Raw genomic sequence first — 20,750 nt, 5'->3', positions numbered from 1 at the left:
CTCTTTAGGAAGAGTTATCCCACTCGTATGACCTGCTGTGTCAATATGTTTCCTTTTCACCCCGAGTCACGGCGTGGTGACTTTTGACCCTGAGTGGGCCAATCTGGGGTGACTGGACCAGATTGTGGAGCTCTCTGACAGGGAGAAGGACTAAAGATAAAGATGTTGGTACTCCACAAATGCACGTTGACACACTGTCTTGTCTCTACTTGTCTGTTTCGATCACTGTCCTTCACCATCTCTCTCTGTTTCTGTAACTCTGCCTCGAAGCGAATACCCATTTCCCTCCCACCCCAGCCCACAACATCTAATTTCACTTTTCTTCCTCATAGCATCTCGCTCCTTCTCAGTTCCCATTGTTCAAGATATCAGGTTCGTGACATCATATTATCCCTGTTTAGTTTAGGGGTCTGTCTGCGTGTGTGTTTATGTATGATCGTCATGTGGTGTGTGCGTTTGTGCGCTCAAGTGTGTGCATGTGAGTACAGAAAATACAGAACACTATGGAGGCCTACATTTTTTCTCTCAGCCACAGATGGTCCTAGTTTAGTTTGCCCTTCTACTAGCTCTTGCGTCCCTGTCGGTTTGAGTGTTAGCAACCCAGACATGTTTAACATATGGAGAAGAGATACGTATGTCTGTAGTTTTTTACAACAAGGGCAATCAAACCACCACTATATTCTAACTCATACACTTATAGTACATAGATTTAGTACAGAGATTTAGTATGATGCGTAACCCTAAACCTAGTCCTTACCCCAAAGTCTAAAATCTACACATAAACCTATAAAAGCATTTTAAAAAGTAGGGACTTGGAAATGTCCAGATTATTCACAATTTTGGCCCTGAAAACGTACACAGACACACACACACACAAACTGCCACGCCCGATTAAGTTTGGCAACTGAACAAGCTGATCAAGCTGTTGACTATCTAAATCAGATGAGCCAGTTTAGGGTGAAAACGTCCATTTTTAAACACCTGGGTGGGCCCCAGGACAGGGTTGTGAGACCTCAAGATAAACCAAGAGGCCGACACACAACAGCCTCAGCAATGATTTTTGTTCTTTCTCCCTTTTTCATTGGTTCAAATTGGTGGGCCGTGGCTGTCCTGTGAGGAGAGGAGAGCCCATTGGAGATGTGTGATATACTGTAACATAAAACTTTCCAAGTCAACTTGAGGGTTTATCTTAGAGTTTTTTACACTACAATAGTTTTATTAAAATGAACAAGACTTTTTGCCAGATTTGCTTCAGAGGTAAACATTTTAAGGGTGTGAAAGGTTGGAAATAGCAATTGTCACACCTTCCAAGGAATCTAGCCGAATGGAACGGTGGCGGACTGAAACCACTGCGTTTCCATATCTCGTCAGGGGCCACAATACCCTCATCAGCACCCCTACTTCCAGTGGCCTTGCATGACAATTGTTGTAGCGTACTGTTGTTTTTACATAGAAATCTTTTTTTGTTATAGATGAACAAGACTTGATGCCAGATTTGCACTATATTTTTTATAGTGTAAACAGGTAAAAATCGCAATTGTTGCATGTCACCTTCTGAGGTAATGTTACTGAAATTAAATTGTGTTTACGACTTCCACATCAGAGCAGCTGGGTGATCCTATCTGGTCATGTCAATTAGAGCTGTCAAAGGAGTAGGGATATTTGTATGGGCTGTAAAATCACACTTTGTGCCAGATGTTTCTGGCAATAGGCACATGCACCCACCCATCCACACACACTTCAAAATACACTGTATCCGATTGGTTCTTTATCATATTTAAAAATGAATGGGAGTTTTTGTCTCATGGCTAGGTTTTAATGAAAATATTTGTCATGTTTTGCCTTTTCTTTATTAAGCAGACATTAAAATAACCCTAAACCTTATTATTCAGCATTTTCTTATTGGGTAAATTTTCCAAAATCATTCTGGCCTTGGCTGCTGCCTCCAATGTAGTTGAGTTTAAAATCATCCAACAGTTCTTTCAGCCCCCACTGTTTCTATCCAATAAAGTATAGCTAAATGCCTGAAATGATATCTTAAAAAACATTTTAAAGATAAAAAACAAACTTTTTTGTTACTTTTTTATGCCAAATTTTGGCTGTAATTTTACAGTATTGTGTCACCATTGTTACCATCAATCTAAACAAAATGAGTCTTCCATCAGTCTAAACACAAAGTTGTGTTCTTTCAACCTTTTACATATTATGTCGGACATGAACTGGCATTGGGTAACACAGTTTGAGAAGTGACAGTGGAGAACCTAATGTGACATAAAGACTGTTCCATACTGTATCTTTACATAAAATGTAAATCATGCAGTATAACCAAAGTAATCTAGATACTTTCATCTAAAGTATTTGTTGAGAAAAAATATTTAGACAGAAATATAACACCTGTTTTCTTCAGAAGTAAAGCACTTACATAAAAACATTTAAACATATTATTGCATTGTTCTTAAGCAGTTGTATATTTATGTCAGAAGTATTCTTGGAATAATTATTTCTAAATGTGAAAGTACCAAATCTATCAGTCAAATAAACCCAATTTTGTTTGTGGTTCCTGTAAAAAATATAAGAAATTGCGTTGAGACTATTTTCAAGGCATTTTATTCTTTAATTGACATGACCAAAAGTTTAAAATGACCAAAGTTTCAAAGATTTCCCAAAGAAAACCACTAAAAATTACAGTTGGAAAATCAGCGAACACAGAATAGACGGCCATATGGCTTTCGGGAGGAGTAGTCCAAATATGGGTTAAAACACTGAACAATATATTGTTTTCTATCATAGATTTTACATTAGCTTTAAAATAATATAAGCTCCTGTAATAAAGTCCTTTTGAAGCTCAGTCCATGTGAAAAGTGTAGAGTGATTTAACTCTTGTCTTGAGTGCAAGATTGTTGAGGGCTTTGTTATTACATTTAGGCAGCCATGGCTTGGTTACACATGTACTGTACTAGGTCAAAAAGGTCTAAACCAGGCTGCTGGTATTTTTGCTGTTCTACATACATGTACACATTGTACACACACACATGCAGAAGTGTGTTTGTGTGTAATTGACATTTGTCTTTTGCATATCCCACGCTCCCTGAAACCCTTTGGAGAGTTGGGTCAAGGCCACGGGTCAGCCTGTGTTGACCCTGGAACAATTAGTGTTGGGGGCCTTGCTAGTCAATTATATTCAAGAAGGTAGCAGAAACAAGACTTCACCATGGCTTCACCATTTAAAAGCTCTCTGTTTGCCTGTCCTGGATAGTGACTAAGAGTCTGAGGTTTCCTGTAAGGCAGCTGTAGTAGAAGTTATGGCCAATGAAGCTTTTGGAATAGATTATCAGTGAAAAAGGGTGTGTTACTAAATCCACTTCAGGCTTCCTCAACAAGCCTCTAAATCTCAGCTACCAGAACACAAAGCCAGGAATAATACATTTATGCCAAAACATAGTAGGAAATAAGGAAGGAAGAAAGTCAAGGGATAGGGCTTAGGGAATAGCATAGAAGGAATCAGGTGATGGTTAGGGAATAGGGAATAGGGTAGAAGGAAGGAGGCGATGGTTAGGGCTTAGGGGATAGGGTAGAAGGAAGGAGGCAATGGTTAGGGCTTAGGGAATAGGGTAGAAGGAAGGAGGTGATGGTAAGGGCTTAGGAGATAGGGTAGAAGGAAGAAAGCAAAGGTTAGGGCTTAGGGGATAGGGTAGAAGGAAGGAGGCGATGGTTAGGGCTTAGGGGATAGGGTAGAAGGAAGGAAGCGATGGTTAGGGGATAGGGTAGAAGGAAGGAAGGAAGCGATGGTTAGGGGATAGGAATGAGGAAGGAATGAAGGAATGAGGCAATGGTAAGAGCTTGAGGAATAAGGAAGGTAAGTAGTTTTAAGAATAAGGAAATAGCTAGTACGTTTCGTTGTTTTGTAGTTATGTATATCTACTTCCTCCACGAGCAGGGCTAAATCCTAGACTCATGCATGACGTATGGTCCTGTTCAGCACGTAGGCCTGAAATACAAATGCCAAAGTCATTTAGAAGGGTCGAAGTTCATGGCTTGATGAAGTGAAACAACAAACTAGAAGGTGGCTAGGGATCTTCAGACAGATGGTTAGGGCTCGAGTGTGACTGGGGAATTTGATAATAAGACATAGCAAGTACCTTATTATTAACCTTGCCAGCATCAGGTTAAATGTGAATAGAAGGGTTAATAGTCTTATGGAGAGCAGAGTTGCTTTATGTGACTACAAATGCATACGGTCTCAGGTAGTTGGAGACCGCTAACAGCAATAACACTCTCTCCAACATTATACAGGCCTCATGGAAACGTGTGTGTTTAAAACCCAGACCCCCATTACAGACCCCCAGAGATGCCTGTCACATGACGAGGGTTATACTTTACATTGTAAATGAACCCGCCATTTTTAATGCTACTTTAAAGCTTGACATGTAAGTTATGGATGAGCCCGGTCTTGAGGCATTTCATCCCAGATTTATTCTTGCAATGGAAAGAACCTCCAGACCCTGAGAAAGAAAACGATCCATAATGCTCATTTGTCATTGTTCATATTGATTTAAATGAAAATGGCCTAATCCTTCTCTCTTTATCCTTTTCTCTCTCTCTCTCTGTAGGACCTGGACAGTCTGCAGATCCATCTGGAGGAGGTGCGTTTCTTTGACCTGTTTGGTTTCAGTGAAGAGGAGGGTAGCTGGCTCTGCTTCATGTGCAATAACCCAGAGAAGGCCACAGGTAAACTGAAACACCAGACCCTACCTATCAAACTGAACACACCAGGGGTATGTTCATTCCTCCTAGGAAAATGTTTTGTTTGCAGAACGCAATTGAGAAATGTAGGTAGGTCTCTACCCGTTTCAATGTTTTGACAAAACATTCTGACTAATCAATTTTTAAAAGGTTTTGTTTTGCGGAATGAATACACCACAGTTCTCATCTGTCTAAAACTCACTACACAGCAAAACCTATTACTGAATTAATACAAAAACAACAAAACACTTTTCTTATGAATGACGCATGTAATGCATGACCATAATCAAAATTGGCTATCTAATGACAAACACTAATCAGCCTTTACTAATAGGAAGGAGGTCTGACTGAACAGAACAAGCCACAAGCCACAAAAAGTACCATGGTGAAACTTTGTCAAAGAGAGACATGCATCTGAATTGTTTGAGTCTTGTTTCCAACTGAACAGGTCGAAACAGGTCAAAACAAATCAATAAAGATTAGAGAAGGGAGAAGAAGCCAATGTAGATAGTTGAAATGTGTGTACTGTAATTATTCAAGGTAAGGGTCTGTTTCACCTGCTGTTGTTTAAGACCATACTTTTCCTTCAGCACTAGTGCTCTGTGATTCACTGCCATTATGGGGCAATACAATCAGCTTTCCAGGCATTCCATCCACCATAGTCACAAAGCTATTAGCTATTACCCCCCGCAAAGCAGCATCGGTCATTTCCGAATAGCAGGCATGTCTTTAAACAGGACTCTTCTTTGTAGGGTGCAATAAGATCAATGTATCTCTGGCGAGAGTAGAGTTTTCTGTGTGTGTATATATGTGGAACATCAGGGGCCCAGATGTCTTGGAGATCCCCTGGGCTTCAGTGGATACTGACTGGGTAGACTGTAGACAATGACTGACAAAGAGACGGTAGCCATAAGACTACAGTGGACACATTTTGGTAATGGTAAAAAGGAAGAGAGTGGGAAAGATGAAAAGTGATAGATGGTGGAAATACAAAGGGTTCTTTATTTTAAAAGGATGTGGGAGAAAGAGTTATGGCAGAGAAAGTGAGTTGCGCTAAGGTGTAAATCTCCCTCTAACACAAAGGCATGTTGTTTGTTCCGTTCGTGTTGTCCTTAATGAGAAGCAACCAGAGATTTCTCAAAAGGTCGTTTGCCAACATAAGGAATCGTGAAGATGAGAGAGGACTGCATGTTGGCTATTTAACGAACTAAACCTGTGCCATCTTGACCTGATAAAGTTAATAAGACTTGAAAATTATATTATTTTGCATTGTAAGTTGAACATTTTGGGATATAAGTTTGGTTGTCCAAAGCAGGACTATGTTGCTTTGCTTTTTTTATATGCCTTTAATGGTCCTATTACGATCTTGTTAAGTAACATCATCATGTTCTGTTTTTTGTTTGGCTTCTGACTCAGTCTGTGATGACACGGCCATGATTCATTATATTATAAGGAATATAATGAAGTACTAACTGGAGTGAATCAGGGAAAAAATCTAATTCTGACCCACAGTGTGTAACAAGCATAACCCACCAGGGATTCAACCCCACCACCTTCGAAGCAACACTCAGCTGTGACCCACAGAAAACCGCTGCATCAGCCAGTTCTTACTGTTTACTTTACTGTTGAATATGAAACACTGGGGAAGACTGGGCTATGTGGATTGATTTGAAACATAGTTCTGGTTTGTACCAGGGATCACAAACCCTGTCTTCCAGAGCTAGAAGGTATACAAACGTTAGTTTTTTTTCCCGGCCCACCACTCAACACACCTGATTTTACTGATGAGCCCATAGTCAAGAGACGTGGATTGGCACCCTGAGGAGTTCTGGTGTACATGTACGGGTAAAATCGAATCCTAAAAACAACAGTTGGCCTACATACTGTTAAAGACCACCAGAGTCCTACCCAATCATCGGCCTGTCGTAACCCTCTTCTCTTCCAACGCCACCAATTCCGTCTCGAGTGACAGATCTCTCCCAGGACGCACACCAGGGGGATTACATCATTTACAAGGCAATATCAAACGTTTGTCCAGGTCCTTAAAACATTGATTAATGACCTAGTTTGTGCTCAGGGGAATAAAAAAAGTACTGCACTGCAGGGGAATCAAACTAGCAGGGCAAGAGATTTCTCTACTAACAGATTGCCATTACCAAGTCTAGTGCAAGCCTGCTGGGTGTTAAATAGCTGGTTATCTCTGAATTGTTGTTGATTTTGGTATTGGTATTGACAGGTTTTATTACATCAAATGATGGGAAATTTTAACACACTCTCACAAACTTATAATTGGAACAGATTACTGTAACTGTAAATTATAATTATTCATCCACTTTAGGTTAGTCCTCAAGGCTAATTAATCTCTCCCAGATTGTACTGGTATGTACTAATATTGTTTGGCCTTTATTTGGTTTGTGTGTGTGTGTGTGTGTGTGTGCACGTTTTAGGGTGGTCTAATGTGTTTGAACATGCATGTGAGGAAAACCCTTTGACCCATAGTAGAAGGGCTATGATTGCTAAAACAACAACTTTGTGGCTGATTGGTTCTCTTCCATATAATTTACCCAGCATTGCAAATCTATAGTAAATAAAATAATTTTTTTATGTAATCTGACACAGCATATATCACTGTAAAACAAGGACAAGGAAGCTCCGGTAAAAGTGTCATACCCCACAAATAAAGCACTGCCTCCTTAGATTTATGTTATTTAAAAATTCCAGATCTCTGTGCCAAGACACATCATTCAGCCAAGTTTAATCTAAATTCGTGACAAAGGTTTCTGAGATATTGCATGAGTTTTATTTGCCTTTGCATATCACAAATCACTGTCATCACTGAGTCATTACAGATCAATTTATTAAATGTATTACATCAAATATTCTTCTTCAGTATGGTTCTCATGTACCACTGTTTTGTTATTGGTCAATAGCAAACAATTGATTTATCTGAAAAAAAAAAACCAGTTGCGGCCCTTATGGGTTTACCATCCAGCCAATCAGTGTAGTTATTAAAATGCTAGATTCATATACATTTCATAATTTACTCAAGATACATTCTGGGATTTATGGCCACTGTTTATAAAAATGTAGCCGCTAATCCAAATTAGGTTCCTAAAAATTGTACTATGTCATAAATGACCCAATATGTGCCACATATCAGCTAAACTACTTTCTTTCAAACTTGAATTTAAACTAAGGTGTAATGGTGATTATACATGGAGCTTATGCACACATACAACATTTTACATATCCAGCCCAAAAGTTTTTTTTTTTTAAATCTCTTCATTTGCAAAGGTTCTAGACTGCATTTTTAAGTCACATTAGCTATTGTGGTCATATTCTCTCAATCTTCAACTCTCCTGAGCTTTCCAGGTGTCACTGCAATGGAAATAGAAAATGACCATTAGCGCAAATTGTGTTAAAATGTGTCAAAACTGTAGTTTATTGGGTAGTACCAGTCAAAGTTTTGGACACGACTTCACTTCGAAGGGTATTTCTTTAGTTTTACTCTTTTCCACAGAGTAGAATAATAGTGAAGACATCAAAACTTTGAAATAACAGATGGAATCATGTAGTAATCAAAAGAGCGTTAAATAAATCAAATACATTTGAGTAGCCACCCTTTGCCTTGATGACAGCTTTATACACTTCTGTCATTCTCTTAACCAACTTAACAGAGAAATAAAAGAGATTGGTAAACACACTTGTGAATGACTCACTTATGGCTCTGTTTCAGTTTAGAATTGTTTACTTAATTATACAGTGTTTTTTGATTCTGTCCTCAGGGACCTTTAGCTAGCTTACAATAATCTGCTGCTATTATGTGAACCACTTCACCATGAACCATGCTGGTTCGGGGAAATCATGCATGTACTAGAATAATTTTTTTTTAAAAAGGAATTAGTGCAGGTGCTAAAAAAAGTAGCCTCTACTTGCTTGGTTAAATCAGGTGGATAAGTAGAATCAAGGGTGTAAATAATTGGGTACAAAATGAACCAGTCAAAGGTGGGATCTTTAGGAAAGTTTTTGGGTGTCAGCAATCGGCCTATAAGTGGACGCCCTCCCAAAATATCCCCAAGAGCCACAACAAAATAATAAATCAGGTAAATGACAACCCAAACATAACATCAAGAGATTTGCAGCCTCCTTTGATGCATCTCAGGTTTCAGCAATGAGAAAAACACTGAATCTAAATGGCATTCATGGGAGGGTTGCTGGGAAGTCTCTGCTGTCAAAAAAGGACGTAACTGCCCATCTTAACTTCGCCAGAGACAGTTTGGTCAGAAACATGCACTTTAGTAGCCTGCTGGAGGTCATTTTGTAGGACTCTGGCAGTGCTGCTCCTGTTCCTTCCTTCTACAAAGGAGCAGATACCGATCCTGCTGCTGGGTTGATGCCCTTCTACGGCCCTGTCCAGCTCTCCTCGTGTAACGGCCCATCTCCTGGTATCTCCTCCATGCTCTTGAGACTGTACTGGGAGACACAGCAAACCTTCTTGTGAAAGCACGTATGGATGTGCCATCCTTGAGGAGCTGGACTACTTGTGCAACCTAAATGGGCTGCAGGTACCACCTCATGCTACAAGTATTGACAAGGACACTAGCAAAACGGAAAACTAGAGAATTATCAGTCAGGAAGTATAAGGAGAGAGCTATTCTCTATGGGGATTTTCTTTCTGATGCCTCTCCAGTGCACCTGTTGTCACTTTCATTTGCACCAAAACAGGTGACATTGATTCACAATCGCTTATGCTTCCTAACTGGACAGATTAATATCCCTGAAGTTTAATTGACTTTGTGTTATACTCTGATTAATATGTGTTCTCTTAATTATTTTTTAGCAGTGTATGAAAAGGTTTAGATTAGCCTACAAAAGGGTAACTAATATAGATGCTCCTTTTTTGTTACTATTGTAACAGAGAGAGACAGGGAATGGGGCTCTGGGCCTCTCAAATTGCTCAACCCACCATCTTAGCAGGCCCTGCATAATGTTCCTCCGGGGCTGTGGGTGGCTCTTTGGGGAAGTGCTCTGAAGGCAGCCTTGACCTTCATGAGGGCATCTGGCCAGTCCACATTGTTGCTGGTGTGGAGCTCCGACAGACAGGCTTTGTCATCCCGCAGGCCCCAAAGAAGGTCCTGATGCCCTGATGGCAGAAACATGGAGACACCACCAGAGATAGGAATTCCCCGGGTCTCTACTCTGGGGCTATGCCCACATCCTCCACCAGTGTAACGGGAAGACACAGGGAATGGAAACAGAGGGGGTGTTCAGTGCCCCGTGGACATTTTATTAACAAAAAGAGAATGGTGAGGGGAGGAGGTGAGAGAAATCCAAACCAAATGTCAAACCCCTTTTTTTGGGAAGCAGCGTTGACTCTAGGGTGTCCTTCCGGAGGGGGTCATGGAGGAAGGGGTGCTGGCGGTCTTTTCCTTGGTGGCCCCTGCACCCTTCATGTCCTGACCATCACCCACCCACTCCTTGCAGCCTTGTCCTGTCCATCTCACTTTCTTCTGGCCTCAGCCCTGTGTTGCTCCCTGGGAGCCTTTAAATACCTCCTCTTACGAGGTCTAGTGGGGGACATGTGAGTAGGTGCGGGGCTGACCCAGCTGGTAGCGTCCGGAATCATCCGGAAGCTGCAGTCTACCAGCTGTTACTTTTGGGGGCGTTGGGGCGTCACTGATTTGTGAGGCAGGGGGGTATTCGCTCCGCACTATATAGAGTACAACCTGATGTTCTGGTTCTTTATATAGCCTTAGCCAAAGTTTCTTAATTGCATCCTATGGATTCCACATAGAATCTAACAAGCATTGTTCAAAATAGAGTTCACCAAAAGTTATTTCGCTATGGTTACAAGCAAATGGTCCCTCTGCAGTGTTACAGAGGATCTGTAGTGTGTGTGTGTGTGTGTGTGTGTGTGTGTGTTGTCCTGCAGTCCATCATTTACTGATGAAACCTGCATCATTAAAGAGCAGGGCAAAACTGACAGGGCCAGTGATGAGGCGTTTTATTGAAACAGGAAATTATTTTACTCCGAGTCTGTGGCCAAGGTGAATTTGAAAGGTCAGTCAGCAAGGATGTTTATGTGTGTGTATGTGCCTATGTGTATGTGTAGGTTTGTTTAACAATTAGTATACAATTGGTATTACCAAATCTCTGTAGTGTTTTTATGCCCTTAATAATGTATTATAAATCATTTTAAATGCCTGCGTTATTCGGTGTTTGGGAGCTTTTCCATTGGGCTTAACTGAGATGTTGTAAGGCTTAATAGTGTTTGTGTGTGTGTGCTTGGGTGTGTGTGTGAGAGAAAGGGATGTGTTAAGTATTAAATAGTCTTGGGCAGAGAAAGAAGGTCTTGGAAGACACAGTCTTTACTTGGCAGTCCATGGTTGGAGGTTAGAGTACTATTTTTACAACAGTGTTTGAGTTGGTGCAACTTTGTGACTCTCCCATAAATATATCCCGTCGAGACCTGACTGCTTAAAGAAACAAACAGGGACCAGCATGTACAGAAAATGATCCATTCTGAAAAAAACTATTAAAAAAATTAATGCAAAAGTAAATGGAAAGAGAAAATATGTGTATCTCTTTATTTACCAAACAGAGACCATCCTCCATTAAGATCCCTTCTTGGGATCACCCTCAGTGTTCCAACTTACCTTTGACCTCTATTACACATTGATACTAACACGCAATGGACCAGAGTAAGTAGTCTTTATAGTTGTAGTTGCATGTTAGTTGAGCAAGGTTTCCAGCCAGTTGACAAAGCCCCCAGCAGACATGTCCATTCAGAATCCTGTTCTTTAAAATCACACCTTTGATTAGATTTGAAAACTCCATAGTACATCACAAAGAAAGTGTCTTTGGCAATGTGGCTGACAATAAAAGAATAAAAACATTTCAAATGTACGAGTTACACACACTGAGAATTGAGCTATCTGTTTGGATTGGATGCATACCGTAGATATTAACAGTTTTCAGCTGGCTTTGTTTACATCTTGTTATTACAATCCTGACTGTGCATTGCAGACATTCCTCATAGTGGTTAAAAAGGTGCATGGTGCCATTTAAAACAGTGAAATTCCATCACAACTCAAGTTTTTCTCCTCACAAGGGGAAAAGAGAACAGTAGTTGTGACGTAATCACCTCCCCAAATGTCTCTGTTTTTGAAGTTAAACGTAATATGTGTAGTTGTTAGTATGTGTCCACTATCTGGCAATCTCTGTCTCTTTTCTGTTCATCTCACGCTGTCTCTTTCCGCTCACTCACATCCTCTCCCTTTCTTTTGCATCTAACATACACTGATAAGCCATAACATTATGACCACCTGCCTAATATCGTGTAGGTCCCCCTTTTGCTGCCAAAACAGCCATGGATTGAGACCTCAAACCATCCCTGAACCATTTTTGCTTTGTGGCAGAATGCATTATCCTGCTGAAAGAGGCCAATGACATCAGGGAATACCGTTGCCATGAAAGGGTGCACATGGTCTGCAACAATGCTTAGGTAGGTGATACCTGTCAAAGTAACATCCACATGAATGGCAGGACCCAAGGTTTCCCAGCAGAACATTGTCCAAAGCATCACGCTGCCTCCGCTGGCTTGCCTCCTTTCCATAATGCATCCTGGTGCCATGTATTTTCCAGGTAAGCTATGCACACACACCCGGCCATGCAGGTGATGTAAAAGAAAACGTGATTCATCAGACCAGGCCATTCTTCCATTGCTCCGTGACCCAGTTCTGATGCTCACGTGCCCATTGGATGTGCTTTCGGCAATTTCCAGGGGACAGCATGGGCACCCTGACTGGACAGCTATTTGAGCTACAGTAGCTCATCTGTTGGATCGGACCACATGGGCCAGCCTTCGCTCCCCGTGTGCCTTGGCCACCCATCTATGAGACTTGGCTGAACATGACTCTGTCGCCGGTTCACCACTTTTCCTTCCTTGGACCACTTTTGATAGGTACTGATCACTGCAGACCAGGAACACCCCACAAGGGCTGCAGTTTTGGAGATGCTCTGACCCAGTCCTCTAGCCATCATAATTTGGCCCTTATCAAAGTCACTCAGATCCTTACACTTGCCCATTTTTCCTGCTTCTAACAAATCAACTTTTGTAACAAATCAAATGTTCACTTGCTGCCTAATATATCCCATCCACTACCCATTACCTGTCAGTGGTCATAATGTTATGGCTGATCGGTGTACCTCTTGTTTGGGAAATGCTTCTGCCATCCAGTTTACATTGATCACTATGAAGTCTCTTTGGAGCAAGAGTGTTAACCTCTGAGCTTTTGAAACATAATTATAAATAAGATCTATGAGTTACATTTCGAGCACCGTGACGTCGCCCGGTATGGCGCAGCCGGGGCCCCACCCTGGAGCCAGGCCCGGGGTTGAGGCTCGTATGTGAGCGCCTGGTGGCCGGGCCTTTCCCCATGGGGCCCGGCTGGGCTCAGCCCGAAGGAGCGACGTGTGGCCGCCTTCCCGTGGGCTCACCACCTACAAGAGGGACAATAAGGGGTCGGTGCGGAGAGGATCGGGCAGCAGTCGAAGGCGGGGGCCTCGACAACCCGATCCCTGGACACGGAAACTAGCTCTAGGGACGTGGAACGTCACCTCGCTGGCGGGGAAGGAGCCTGAGCCTAGAGGTAGTCGGGATCACCTCTACGCACGGCTTGGGCTCTGGAACCACACTCCTTGAGAGAGGAGGAACTCTTCACCACTCTGGAGTTGCCCATGGTGAGAGGCGGCGGGCTGGTGTGGGTTTGCTCCCCAGCACTGCCGCCATGTGATGGAGTTTACCCTGGTGAACGAGAGGGTCGTTTCCCTGCGCCTACGGGTCGGGGATAGGTCTCTCACTGTTGTTTGTGCCTAGGGGCCGAACGGCAGTGCAGAGTACTCGACCTTCTTGGAGTCTCTGGGAGGGATGCTCGAAAGTGCTCCGACTGGGGACTCTATCGTTCTACTGGGGGACTTCAACGCCCACGTGGGCAACGACAGTGACACCTGTAGGGGCGTGATTGGGAGGAACGGCCCCCCTGATCTGAACCTGAGCAGTGTTCAGTTATTGGACTTCTGTGCTAGTCACAGTTTGTCCATAACGAACACCATGTTCAAGCATAAGGGTGTCCATCAGTGCACGTGGCACCAGGACACCCTAGCCGTAGGTCGATGATCGACTTTGTTGTCGTTTCATCTGACCTGCGGCCGTATGCCTTGGACAGGGGCGAAGCTGTCAACTGATCACCACCTGGTGTTGAGTTGGATCCAATGGCGGGGGATGAAGCTGGACAGACTCGGGAAACCCAAGCGTACTGTAAGGGTCTGCTGGGAACGTCTGGCCGAGTCAGAGAGATCTTTAACTCCCACCTCCGGCAGAGCATTGACTGGATCCCGAGGGAGACTGAATATTTTGAGTCCGAGTGGACCATGTTCTCCGTCGCCATTGTCGAAGCGGCCGCTCGGAGCTGTGGCCGTAAGGCCTGTTGAGGCGGCAATCCCCAAACCCGGTGGTGGACACCGGAAGTAAGGGATGCCGTCAAGCTGAAGAAGGAGTCCTATCGGGCCTGGTTGGCTTGTGGGACTCCTGAGGCAGCTGACGGGTACCGACAGGCCAAGCGGACTGCAGCCCGGGTGGTTGTGGAGGCAAAAACTCGGGCCTGGGAGGAGTTCGGTGAGGCCATGGAGAAGGACTATCGGCTGGCCTCGAAGAGATTCTGGCAAACCGTCCGGCGCCTCAGGAGAGGGAAACAGTGCCCTACCAACGCTGTTTACAGTAGAGGTGAGCAAATGTTGACCTCAACTGGGGATGTCGTCGGGCGGTGGAAGGAGTACTTTGAGGATCTCCTCAATCCCGCCGTCACGTCTTCCATTGAGGAAGCAGAGGATGAAGGCTCAGAGGTGGACTCGTCCATCACCCGGGCTGAAGTCACAGAGGTAGTCAAGAAACTCCTCGGTGGCAAGGCACCGGGGGTGGATGAGATCCGCCCTGAGTACCTCAAGTATCTGGATGTTGAGGGGCTGACTTGGTTGACACGCCTGTGCAACATCGCGTGGCGGTCAGGGACAGTGCCTCTGGGATGGCAGACCGGGGTGGTCTTCTTTTTAAGAAGGGGGACCGGAGGGTGTGTTCCAACTACAGGGGGATCACACTTCTCAGCCTCCCCGGGAAAGTCTATGCCAGGATACTGGAGAGGAGAATACGGCCGATAGTAGAACCTTGGATTCAGGAGGAACAGTGTGGTTTTCGTCCGGTCCGTGGAACACTGGACCAGCTCTATACCCTCATGGGAGTTTGCCCAACCAGTCCACATGTATTTTGTGGATTTGGAGATGGCATTCGACTGTGTCCCTCGCGGCATCCTGTGGAGGGTGCTTCGGGAATATGGGGTCCTGGGTCCTTTGCTAAGGGCTGTCAGGTCCCTGTACGACCGAAGCAGGAGCTTGGTCCGCATTGCCAGCAGTAAGTCAGACTTGTTCCCAGTGCATGTTGGACTCCGGCAGGGCTGCCCTTTGTCGCCGGTTCTGTTCGTAATTTTTATGGACAGAATTTCTAGGCGCAGCCAGGGGCTGGAGGGTGTCAGGTTTGGGGACCACACAATTTTGTCTCTGCTCTTTGCGGATGATGTTGTCGTGTTGGCCCCTTCAAACCAGGACCTTCAGCATGCACTGGGACGGTTTGCAGCCGAGTGTGAAGCGATGGGGATGAGAATCAGTACCTCCAAATCCGAGCCCATGGTCCTCATTCGGAAAAGGGTGGGTTGCCCACAGGTTGGGGGACGCCTCGGTGTCCCCTCGGAAGAGCTGGAGGAAGTCTGGGGAGAGGGAAGTCTGGGCATCTCTGCTTTGACTGCTGCCCCCGCAACCCGGCCCCGGATGAAGCGGAAGAAGATGTATGTATGTATGTATGAGTTATATGACTGGCGGGTTGTCATCAGAACAGTATGTCATTTTCTGTTAGTACATACAGTGGATTTAAAAAGTCTACACACCCCTGTTAAAATGCCAGGTTTTTGTGATGTAAAAGAATGAGACAAAGATAAATCACTTTTTCCACTTTTTATGTGACCTATAATGTGAACAATTCAATTGAAAAACAAACTGAAATCTTCGAGGGGGAAAAATGAAAAATAAAAACCTTAAAATAACCTGGTTGCATAAGTGTGCACACCCTCATATAACTGGGGATGTTGCTGTGTTCAGAATTAAGCAATCACATTCAAACTCATGAAGTCATTACACACCTGTCACCATTTAAAGTGACTCTGATTAATCACAAATAAGGTTCAGCTGTTCTAGTAGGATTTTCCTGACATTTTCTTAGTTGCATCGCAGAGAAAAAGCCATGGTCCGCAGAGAGCTTCCAAAGCATCAGAGGATCTCGTTGTTGAAAGATATGAGTCAGGAGAAGGGTACAAAATAATTTCCAAAGCATTAGATATAACATGGAACACAGTGAAGACAGTCATCATCAAGTGAAGAAAATATGGCACAACAGAGACATTACCAAGAACGTCCCTCTAAAATTGGTGAAAAGACAAGAAGAAAACTGGTCAGGGAGGCTTCCAAGAGGCCTACAGCAACATAAAAAAAACTGCAGGAATTTCTGGCAAGTACCGGCTGTGCGCTACATGTGACAACAATCTCCTGTATTCTTCATATGAATGGGTTATTGGGTAGGGTGGCAAGACGGAAGTCTTTTCTTACAAAAAAAAACATCCAAGCCCAGCTGAAGTTTGCAAAAACAATCATCAGGTCCCCCAAAAGCATGTGGGAAAATGGGTTATGGTCTGATTAAACCATGGTTGAACGTTTTGGCCATAATTCCAAAAACAACACTGCACATCACCCAAAGAACACCATACCCACAGTGAAGCCTGGTGGTGGCAGCATCATGCTTGGGGCTGTTTCTCTTCAGCTGGAACCAGGGGCTTAGTCAGGGTGGAGGGAATAATGAACAGTTCCAAATACCAGGCAATTTTGGCACAAAACTTTCAGGGATCTGTTAGAAAGTTGAAGATGAAGTTCACCTCTCAGCACAACCCAAAGCACACATCCAAATCCACAAAAGCATGGCTTCACCAGCAGAAGATTAACGTTTTGGAATGTCCCAGCCAAAGCACATACCTGAATCCAATTGAACATATGTGGGGTGATCTGAAGAGGGCTGTGCACAGGTGATTAACTGAGATGGAGTAATCTGACAGATTTGGAGCACTTTTGCAAAGAGGTGTGGGCAAATATTGCCATGTCTAGATGTGCCATGCTAATTGACTCCTACCCAAAAAGACTGAGTGCTGTAAAAAAATCAAAAGGTCCTTCAACAAAGTATTAGTTTAAGGGTGTGCACACTTATGCAACCAGGTTATTGTAGTTTTTTTTTTTTTTTTTCCTCTTTCAGTTTGTTTTTGAATTGAATTGTTCTTTCTTTTTTTTCTTTTTATGTTTTACTCTTCATTATACTGGGAAAACATGTCAAAGTATTGGCTATTAAGCCATTCTCCCAGATACTTTTTTTCTTAATTAGCATTTTTTTGCAGCTGTTTTTTGCACCGTCAGGCACATAAAAACTAATAGTACAATAATATAAAACAAGAAGGAAATGTTTCAATGATTCATGTTGTATTAAATACAAGATTATTTAATTTGCTGTATAATCAATAAGTCTGATATCTTTTTATTCAAGAAATTTATATCATTATAATGTTCCCCACTTCCAGTCAAAAAAACCTGGAAGCACACAGAAAGCCATTTCAAACTTGAATCTTTCTGATTATTTCAGATTTGCCTTTGTTTATTTTTTGTTTAGGGATTTATAAGGTATTCCAAACCGTTGTATCTTGGAGAATGCAGTGTTTTTTCTGAATTATTCTTGATAATGTCAATGCTTGTTTCCTGTGTAATGTTTTGTATTTGTTTGTGGAGGTCATTTATCAAAGCATGGTGAAAAAGAAGGGTCCTCATAATTGAGGGATTTGTCAATCACTTCAGCCAATAATTTTCTCAGTCATGGTTTCTGGAGAGTTCATGACACATTTGGATGCATGCTTTGCTTGTTTACATTTTTTTCTAAGACTATCCCTCTCTATTCAATCTCAGCAGCTTGTTTTTTAAAGACTTGGTTTCTCTTTAGCGCATTTTCTTGTCTTTTCCTGGTCTTCTCTCCTGCAAGGGACAGAACACTTGGCTCATCTAGTGGTGTGTCTGCTGTCTGCAGAGTGTGAACTTCTTCTTTGTGCTTTCTTTACCTCCTCTGAGAACTTCTCCATGTGCTTCTCTTTAATTTCCTTGCCTGCTCAGTCAATGTCTCCTGCTTGTTTTATTTTCCCCTCAACAACCCTTGTTCTCCATCTTTCTCTCTCCCTTTGTAGTTCTTCCGCCTTTCTGTCTGGCTGATTATTTCTCCTCTCCCTTCTCTTTCTCTGATACTCTTTCTGGCTCTCTTCACTTCAAATGAGTGGTTGTGTTTAACCATTTGCACCTGAAACATTTTGAAGTAAATCGCCTTCTTAGTCATTTAAATACAAGTTGCTAAGAGTGCTCTTAATGCTAATCAAAATACAGATTTTAAACCATAATACTATAGTCAACTGAGTTGACCTGTTATGTTTGAGAAATACCTGATAGCAATATTATTTAATAAATTTACCAGTGCTTGAGCAACATTCCCGCTTACATTAAAATAAAAAATAAAATAATATTTGGTAGGACATTATTTGCCCCAATTCCCAAGAATGGGAGATCATAAAAATAATGGAAAGTCCCCTGGTGAACCCAAATAGCTGGAATGTTCACAAAGCCCAAAATATTTAGTCTTCATCAATCTAGGGGAAAATAAAAACATCCGGACATTATATTTGCCTTCGGGACTAACTAGCAAACTTTTGAAAAGATTTTCTGAAAATATACAGTTGTTTGCACAACATAAAATGTATGCTGGAGTCAAGGACAGGACCGTTGTCCAGGGAATAGGAACCATGTTCCCTAACATCTAAAACAACCCTGTAGTGAAAGACTCACCATGTCTGCTTTTCATTAGATTGAAGAACTGTGCATTGTCTTGGATCAAGTAGGACAAATGTGGTGGTGAGAAGAAAAGCAGTTGTTCCTTGTTTTATAATGCCTTAGTTTTCTCTGTACCTGCCTACTGCACCACAAGACCCCTCTGCTTTGAGCCACAGGCTTTGGGCACATGGGTTCTGGAAGAGCTTTGTTCTCCATCCAGATCACTAGAACAAAACCAACCAGGAGACTGAAAATGCCACAGTGTCTCTGTTCAATGCGCTATTGTATTTCCCTGCATTAAAGCTGCAATCAGTGCTGAATTAAAATGTTGTCTTCTCAACCCTATTTTAGTAAAAATTTGCCGGATTAGGCTGGACACATGTAACCACACTCACATCCATAGAAAAAAGTTTACATTCACAATTTTTTTATAAAATAATCTAGTAAACCAAGGTTATATGTTGGGTTGTGACTGCAGTAGAACTGCAGATTGCCTCTTTAAAAGTGTTATGTTGTATGCAATTTTTCCCAAATGACTTCCATAACCACCAACAGGCAAACAAATAAACTATTCAGTGTAGGAAATGTGTAAGCAATGGGGTTCACCTACACAAGCAAACAAACTGGGGACTGTCTGCTGGAAAGAGATGATGTGGTGAATAGATGCTCATACAGTGATTTTCTACTGGAGGTCCTCATTGAGGGCAATAGACACACACACCCGCACACACACACAAAAACAAACAATAGAAATAGCCACACATATTTGAATTCTTTGATGGAATCCTACAGATGTGTGGTCATACAGTGAGTCACTCAGACCAAGAGGACTGGAATGGCTTGATGAGATCCGGGGGGAATCTGAAGTAGCTGTGGTCTGTAATTAATCTGCTTCCTCTGTGGAATACAAGTTGCTTAAGTCTTTCTATCAGAGATGAACATTCGTTACAAAGATATTCACAAATTCCAAAATCGTCCTCACATGTGAGTTGAGAGTTAATTCATGACTAGAGATAAGCAAACTACACTGTCTGATCCTGTGTAACTAAATGTTTTGAACATTGTGCTTGCAATGTCAGGGTTATGGGTTCGATCCCTATTGTTAGCATCTGCTAAATTATGTTAAAAAAATATATGGTGTTATAGGGAGAGTCTCTGTTAGCCGTTGACACGGTTCTAAGTGGCGATTTTAACTTTGTACAACAAACGTCTTAAAATTGGCTTATGCTAGCCTGGCGTTTTCATTTCAAATTCAATCACACTTCATGAAATTCACAGACAACACAATGTTTATATTGCAAAAGTGAGATAGCAACTCCTTGTTCCCCCATATTCTTGGGCATCTGACATCTTCCGGAGTAATGAAACATGGTTTAACCAAATCATGTATTCTGCATTTATTTTATAGTCTTGTTTGTACTTGTTTTAATTGCTTATAAAGACATTTCAAGACATTCTATTGTATTGCAACGTTATGAGTTAACTCAACAGATATTCTTTTCATTAGTCAGAGCAAAACCAGATGTCTTCCTATCGTTGAGATAAAATTTAGAACTTGTGTGATGTTGTAAGACTAGTTATGTCATTTGGCCAGCAAATTTAAAATAAATTCTAATTCATGTTTGGGGTAAGTTCATGCATTTTTGGTAAAAAGAGCACTGCACCTCCTTTAAAATTAGAGTGCTCAACATAACTCTTGGCATTCACTCTGTATGTCATGGCCATGGATTTTATAGCCTTACATGTCCTATTTTGTAACTTTGTATGCATTCCATACACTGTTATTTCTTCCTCCATGACTTAATCTCTTTGTTAAGTTTTAGTAAAATACGTATGAAGTAAAAATTAGATTATGGTTTAAATACCTTCAAAGTTTTATAATTGAAACTGAGAAATGTTATTGTTTCTTGTAAAATATATGCCCACAGAATTTGATACCAGCAACCTGTTTCAAAAATGCTGGGACAGGGGCAACAAAAGACTTGTGCAATGCTAAAATA

The 20,750-nt window shown here is 42.2% G+C and overlaps 1 protein-coding gene across 1 annotated transcript in view; it reads left to right on the top strand.

Moving 5' to 3' along the window:
• The window catches only part of veph1 (ventricular zone expressed PH domain-containing 1), a 167,046-nt gene that overhangs the window by 119,293 nt on the left and 27,003 nt on the right, over positions 1-20,750 (top strand). The window contains exon 12 of the mRNA XM_010899975.3: positions 4,611-4,728. Within this exon, the coding sequence (XP_010898277.2) occupies positions 4,611-4,728 (118 nt within the window). The remainder of the gene's footprint in view (positions 1-4,610; positions 4,729-20,750) is intronic.

This window comes from Esox lucius, chromosome 1 (assembly GCF_011004845.1).
Source record: "Esox lucius isolate fEsoLuc1 chromosome 1, fEsoLuc1.pri, whole genome shotgun sequence".
NCBI classification, from domain to species: domain Eukaryota; kingdom Metazoa; phylum Chordata; class Actinopteri; order Esociformes; family Esocidae; genus Esox; species Esox lucius.
Note: the sequence above shows the minus strand (reverse complement) of the source record. Positions and strands in the feature narration are given on the sequence as shown.